This window comes from Typopeltis vanoorti, chromosome 25 (genome assembly GCF_054136105.1).
Source record: "Typopeltis vanoorti isolate ZY-2024b chromosome 25, IOZ_Tvanoo_1.0, whole genome shotgun sequence".
NCBI classification, from domain to species: Eukaryota; Metazoa; Arthropoda; class Arachnida; order Uropygi; family Thelyphonidae; genus Typopeltis; species Typopeltis vanoorti.
The window spans coordinates 16,136,110-16,143,887 of NC_143573.1; the positions used below are offsets into that span (position 1 = coordinate 16,136,110).

Consider the following 7,778-nt stretch of genomic DNA (forward strand, 5'->3'; position numbering starts at 1 on the left):
TGTGGACATTAAGGTCACACACAGGAAGATGATTTCACTATTTGGATATCTTGAGTGCAGAAGGTCGGAGTTCATGGATAGGAAGATGAAGAGGTCAGAGTGATTTTCAGAATTGGGAATGCAATAAATACAGTAGATGAATGCCTGAATAAGGCAAAGAAACCTTGAGCAAGAGATGATCAAAAGCAAGCAAATCTAATTTAAACATTCTATGACAATGTTGGATCTCACAAAGGCACAGGTTCCACCCTAGCATCAAAAGGAATCATCTGGTGTGTAATTGGGATAGTGAAGGCTGGACTAGTTGATGTTGATGTAGTTTGGATTTCTGTAAAGAGTAAGTGATATAATACATCATTTATACTGGTGTTTAAAACATGGATGTTGGTGATGTGGATGTGAAGTGAAAGTGAGTTTTTTTGGTGAGTATTGCCAGCATGGTTGGCCGAGTGGTTAGCATATCTGCTTTCCAGCCAAAGGGCTTCTGGTTGGAATCCCGCCTAGGACATGGATGTTTGAGATTGTCTTTCACCTTATGCTCATTCATACAAATATGTATACACTCTCCCAAGATGGACCGGGTCACCATGGGAGAAGTAGACCCAATTCTCCTGCAATGGAAGAGGCCTTCACCCTGTAATGGATGAAAATACAGGCTGATCACATATCATTCTGGCATATTGTGCTAGGTTTAGCTTAGATGTAGGCCTTAGTTTTTGAGGAAGATTTATTTTGATCACAGTGTCACTGTTGTTTGTACATTTCATACTGGTTCTGGATTGAATAGATAAAGTGAGGACATGAAGTGAGAGATGACGTAGCTCATACCAGAGCGCAAACAATTTCCTTGCCATGATGTAACCTCAGTAGTACTTTCCATGTACTACTACTCTGATCCCCCTCCAACAAGCATAATCTGGCAACTGTGTGTGGCAGCTGACTGGGAAGTCTCCTAACTCTTTACTGACAGGTTCAGGATCATGTCCTACTTGGCCTTTGTCACAGCCATCTATACTAATATAACCTTGATATGCAGGGTGCTTTGGATTTTAAGAATGTCTGGCATGTCCTTGAAGAGTTTCACTCACACAGTATGAAGAAGAGAAAAGGAAAGTAAACTGGAATTCCCTTCTCTGTGGTGGTGGTGGTGGTGGTGTTTCAAAGCAATAAAGATCATATCATCTGCCACCTAGTGAATCTAGCTGGTATTTCCTCTAATTATCAAGACATCTTTTGCAGTCGGAATGCTCGCTGAGTATGCAAAAACCCCATTTGTAGAAACAAGCCTCACCACAAGAAAACAGGTTGTTGGCCCTCTTTGCAATCTATTAAGATCCTTGTGAAAACATTGATATTAGCTTCATTTCTAATAACTTCTCAGTTTTGCATTATCTGAATATCTTTCCTCACTCCAAATCATTCACATCACTACCATTCAGGTTGAAAGCAGCAGCCTCAGAGCAGAATTCAACAAATACCATGGCACCCTTCTCTTCTACATACAACCCACTCAGTCTCTTATCCACACAGTTAACTAATTATTATCCTATTTGTCAAAATTTAAATTCTAATTTACCATGTGATAATCTATTAAAAATCTTCTGCAAAGTCCACAGGGTGCTTTGCTTTTGATTCATTCCTATTCAACCGGTATGATTTATGATAAAAATATTGGGATTGATTTGTGGGGACATATCTGGTTGTTTGCTGAATCCACTGCTAGGAGGAATTTTCAGAAATGTCACTGAGCTCTTTTTCAGCAGGAATGCAATAAACTGGTGACATGATATACAGCAAATGCTAAGTGTAAGGTTTTCCATTTTGTTATTGAAAGATGTATGTGATACTGGAAAGAGCCATACTGAAAGAAGCAGCAGCAAAACATTTTGGGTGGGGGAGGGGGATTGTTAACAGAGAATAATGATGACTTATGGCTTTAATGGCATAAAGAAAGCAAAGGTCACACTGCACCTTTGATATGGTACACAAGGTACCAAGCAATGAAGAGCAGAACATATTGCACAGATACTGAAGACACAGAATTGCTGCTATGGTATAGTGGATACCGAAAAGTAAAGAAAGAAGGTAACTGCACCCTTGTATATGGGTTTAATCAAACAACCCCTTAACTATTGCATGCAGATTCATTGTTGCTTTTAGGGTAATATGGCAATCTTAAAAAGGGTGCAGAAGTAGGTGATGAGGATAACTTCAGGGCTATGGAATGTAAGTTATGAGAGTGGATAAGGACTGTATATTGCCTGGTAAGGAGAACAAAGAGTGATATGATTGGGATGTATAAGGTATTAAGAGGAGCATACCAAACAAATATTTAATTCAACCTTCATAATGTGTATAATCATAATTTTTATTTTAATATTAAAGTATAAATATATATTTAGCAATTAAATGTATTTATATATTAAAGTACAAATATATATTTCTTTTATATATTTCTTTGTGTGTATATATATATATATAGTTATTTATTTATTTATTTATTTAGGAACTCGTAACTTTAGTAGTCCATCAGCAAGCACTGTTAGAGCATCAGAATGACAGAATCAGTGATTTAGAGGCATATATTGATAATTTATTAGTTAAAGTGATGGAAACTACTCCACGGATTTTGCAAGCCCCACATAAGCCCATTAATCCTGCATGTCACAGGTATTTTTTTAAATCATATTTTGCTTATTTTTTTTTAATTATTAATAATCCATCAACATTCCTTGTACTAATACCAATAAAAAGGAAACACACTGTCTTTGTATCAGTATTAATCAGAGACAGGCTGTTTGAGGAAGTTGCAGTTTGATGTTTACTATCCATAAAATTAATGAACAAAAATATTTAGTATATTTTCAAAACTAAATAAAAAGTTTTATACTAAGTAGGATATGCCAAACTGTTATTTAACCGAATAATGGAATACCAAATATTTGGTTTGAAATTTGGTACTGAAGTGCTGAATATTCAGCCGAAGCATTCTAAATTAAATATTAAATATTAAATACAATGACTCCTTAGAGGCATCATTATTACATGATGCCTCTAAGGAGTCGTTGGAAGGTATACCACATACTGTCTTCCACTTAATCCTGCAACTGTATCCTACAGCTATCATCAACACACAATGCCATCTATTGACTGCTATCCTGATCGTATTTTGTCTGTAAATTGAGTGTCCTATTAGCCAATTTGCCTGTATGCCGGATTTGTCCTGCTAGAAAAAAACCCTGCTAGCTCCATATGAGATCAACTAATTCACATTCAATTGAAAAAGTCCACATAAGCAAATATTATAAACAAATGTTTATAATAAAACATTTGTTTTATTATAAAACAAATTGAAAACTAATAAAATATATGAGACAGAGATGGAGACAACATACAGAAAGAATGAGTGAAGGAAGACTCACTAGAGAGAGATACGGCAATATTGACCTCAAGGGAGAAGGAATGAAGAACGGTCTTTGAAAAGGTGGGAAGAGAACATAACAGACCACTAAGCCTATTACTGGAAATGAAAAAGAAGAAAACTGATAAAAAAATTTTATCAGAGATGCATGATGCTATGTATTAAAGGCAAGGGGCCGCTACCCAGACCGGTTTCGACCTTTAATGAGGTGTATTTAAGTAAAGACCTATCTCTAAAAATTAGGACGATCCCTAGACCACTCCATAGTGGCCGAAAGACCGTCCAACTCAGCATTGTTCCACTCAGTGACAGACTCACTCCGTCACCGAGAACTTCTCAGCGTTGGCTCTACCCAGTGTCAGGCTCACCCTACCACCAGCCAAAGCCATGATCTCAGCAGTGGCCCTACTCAGAGACAGGCAAAAACCTATCACCAAGCAGAGCCTCTCAGGGCCAGCCCCCATCAGTGGGAGCCAGGCTAGAAATACCAAGATTTTAATAATACAGGGCTTATAAGTATTTTACCAGAACAAGTTACCATAAGGTGTTTTAACCTTATTAAATAAAAATCTCAGGATGAGATATAAATGTAGAAAGGATTTTACCTTGGGTATAATAAATGTTAAAGATGCCAAGCTATTTTAAACCTGGTTTTACTCCATTTCCCAAGTAAGCAAACAGACAAATAAGTCAAGTTTGCTCCTGCACGTATTGCAAGTCTAGCTGACCCTCAAAGTAGTGCAAGTCAAGACAACTCATGGTAAAGGTAGAATAAGCTTTGATCGCTACTCTTAATATTTACCCTTAATGCACAGCCTTGAGGAGATGATGTTATGTATTAAAGGCAAGGAGCTACTCACAAAACTTGACTTATTTGTCTGTTTGCTTACTTGGGAAATGGAGTAAAACCAGGTTTAAAATAGCTTGGCATCTGTAACATTTATTATACCCAAGGTAAAATACTTTCCACACACACACGCGCACGCACGCGCACACACACACACGCATGCACACACACACACACACACACACACACACATACACAAGGTGGTATCAAAAGTTTCAAGGCTAGGTTTGTAACACACCAACAGATGACAGCACAAGGCTGCACGCACAGTCACAGGGAGCACCTACCTTCGTAAGTCAGTGCCAAAAGACATCATCCTGTGTACATCGGGAGCTGTGCAACCGATGCTATTCTGACCACCTACGTTACCACATCTGCGATTTCATCATGGACAGCAAGTTAGAACAAAGAGCAAACATGAAATTCTGCATGAAACTGAGCAAATCTGCCACGGAAATGTTTGACATGATTCAGCAAGTTTATGGCGATGCTGCAATGAGTCATTCGAGGTGTTTTGAGTGGCACTCGTGCTTCAAGAGCGGAAGAACATCACTGCAAGACGATGAGAGATCAGGAAGGCCTTCAATGGGCTCAACCTCCAAAAATGTCGAAACCATTCGGCAACTTGTGCATGTGGATCATCAGAGAACACTCCACAACATTGCTGCCATTGTTGGTGTGTCATACGGAACAGTCCAAGCAATCCTCACGTGTGATTTGAACATGTGCTGTGTTGCTGCCAAGTTTGTCCCCAGGCTGCTGACCCAGGAGCAGAAGGAACACCGCATCGAAGTCTGCCAAGAACTCCGTCAGTGTGCTGTGGATGACCCATCTTTCATATCGAGGATCATTACCGGTGATGAAACTTGAGTGTACAGGCTCGACCAAGTACATGCTCATTGTCTTTTTCAACATTTGCGGCATTGCACTGAGAATTCATCCTCAGGGGCAAGACCATCAATAGTGAGTTCTACTGCTAGGTTTTAAGGTGTCCGAGGGAGGACATTCGGTGAAAGCGACCAGATCTGTGGCACGCGAAAAACTGGATGCTCCACGACGACAATGCACCCTGTCGCCGAGCTCTCCTCACACGTGAGTTTCTCACCAGAAACAACATGATCTCACTTCCGCACCCACCCTACTCGCCAGATTTGGCTCCTGCAGACTTCGCCCTCTTCCCAAAGATGAAAATCAAGCTCAAAGGTCACCGTTTTGACACCATTGCAGAGATTCAGCGTGAATCGCAGAGTGCTTGACATGCTTCGAAAAGAAGACTTCTAGGACATATTCCAGAAGTGGCAAGAACGCTGGGAGCGCTGTATTGATATGCAAGGGGACTATTTTGAAGATGATAGTGTGTAAACGTAGATAAATAAAGTAATTTCTCATAAACAGAGCTAGTCTCGAAACTTTTTGATACCACCTTGTATATAACTTCAAATAACAGGGTGTCCAGACAATTATTGGTAGGTAGTATGTGTGTGTGTGTGTGTGTGTATATATACACACACTGAAATGGCACTGAATTACAGATAGGAGAGACTGTGCAAATTCTGTACCACAACTCCTGCATTTGCATGCATGTGTGGTCAAAACTATGGTTATACTTACTGTCAGCATTGGCATCCTCAAACATTTGTTGTGAGAAGCGTAATAGGAAAAGCATGAGAATTACATGCATTTGAAAGAGGACAGATCACTGGTGCCTGATGGATGGGTCACCTGATCTCCAAAATTGTCAAGGAACTTGGATTTTCTTGTACAGCAGTTTCAAGAACGTACACGTTTGTTAATAACCTAAAAACCAGTGTACAGATAGTATAAAGCAGTATTCCATCATAGCAGTTGAATACAGGTGGTATGGCAACATGATGTGAACTCAGTGACTTCAAGAGAGGTATCATTGTGGGCTGTCACATTGGTGGCATGTCCATATGTGCCATTGGAGCTGAATTGGAGCATCCAAAATCAAAGGTTGGTAATGCGATCAACAAATGGAGATGTTCTGGCATCACTATTGCAGGAAAACACCCAGGGTGGGCATCAAAAATGACTGACAAGGACAGGAGGGTGTTAAAATGGGTGGCACAAAAACTGGCAACAAAAAGCACAGATCATCTGTGATGAGTTCCAGAGTGTCAGTAACACCATGTTGAGCCCTAATACTATACAAAAAGAACTTCATTTACTGGGATACCATGGAAGAGCAGCGGCGCACAAGCTAAACATCACAATGAACAAGGCAGCTTGTCTGGCTTGGTGCAAAGAACGTGTGAACCAGACAAGTGACCAGTGGAAAATGGTATTCTGGAGCAATGAATCAAGGTTCATCTGTTTCCAATCTGATGGCAGGGTGTGAGTGTGAGGGCAGCTTGGTGAATGCTTGTTACCACAGTGCGTTGCACCCACAGTAAAGTTTGGTGGTGGAGGGTCGCTCAAACTTACTTAACTGAGCCATTAGTAGCAGAGTCTCTACCAATCGACCAACCTTTGCCGATGAAACAGACCTGTGATACTATCAAGACAACAGTGTCCCATGCCACAAAGCTGCAGCTGTTATGGAATGGTATGAAGAGATGAGTGTTAAACGACTGCCCTGGCCTGCACCAGGTATACTGACCTCAACCATAAATTGCTAAAGTGTCTGAACAATTATTGGTAGATAGTGTATGACAGGATATAAATAAATTACCTGTGAAAGCATTTCCTTTTAAGTACTCTTTATTATTATTATTTTAAAAAAATAAATGTTGGATTTAAAGAGAGGTTAGTAATAGTGATAAATATAAATAGAAATAACTGAATAGTGATTAATACTATTCAGTTATTTCAATGTATGTGTTAATGTTAGACAAAAGAAGGTTCATGTACATAAACCTAAATATTAGATGTAACTGTGTTTTCTCTCTCTCTCTCTCTCTCTCTCTCTCTCTCTCTCTCTATATATATATATATATATATATATATCTTTTTTTTTTTTTTTTTTTTAAATAGGTGAATCTGATTGAAGTATAGTGTGATCTGCTTAGGTGGTCAAATTATCTACATACTGGATGTTATGGGTATCAGTTCCTAATAAGTGACAATAATACCTTTGAATTTTGGAGAATTCTTTTTTTTTTACTTGATCACAAGTGAGCCATTCATCTTTTACATGAAAGTTAATGCTGTATATAAGTGTATATTATTGATATTTAAAAAAAATAAATAAATAAATAAATAAGTTTTTTAAAGATTTTGCATTCTTATTCATACTATATAAATTAAATTTTATCATAAAAAAATATAGAATTTATTTATATTATAACTGATTTCTGTTATTCATTCTGTTCTCAATTTCAACACTGAACTCACGTCATGTAAATTCTACTTTTTAAATAAATTTTGGAGAAAAAAAAAGTTAGCATCATTTGTTTATGCTAAATAACATACAAATAGTATCATGATAGTGCATGATTAATAATCTGAGCTTAATATAGTACTTATATACAATACAGCTTGGGTTAATTA

General features: G+C 38.2%; 1 protein-coding gene across 1 annotated transcript in view; it reads left to right on the forward strand.

The window, feature by feature from the left end:
• The window catches only part of Rip11 (Rab11 interacting protein), a 45,064-nt gene extending 37,681 nt beyond the window's left edge, over nucleotides 1-7,383 (forward strand). The window contains exons 2-3 of the mRNA XM_090414601.1: nucleotides 2,507-2,670; nucleotides 7,263-7,383. Of these exons, the coding sequence (XP_090270727.1) occupies nucleotides 2,507-2,670; nucleotides 7,263-7,266 (168 nt within the window). The 3' untranslated portion in view covers nucleotides 7,267-7,383. The remainder of the gene's footprint in view (nucleotides 1-2,506; nucleotides 2,671-7,262) is intronic.
• The last annotated feature ends 395 nt before the right edge of the window (nucleotides 7,384-7,778 follow it).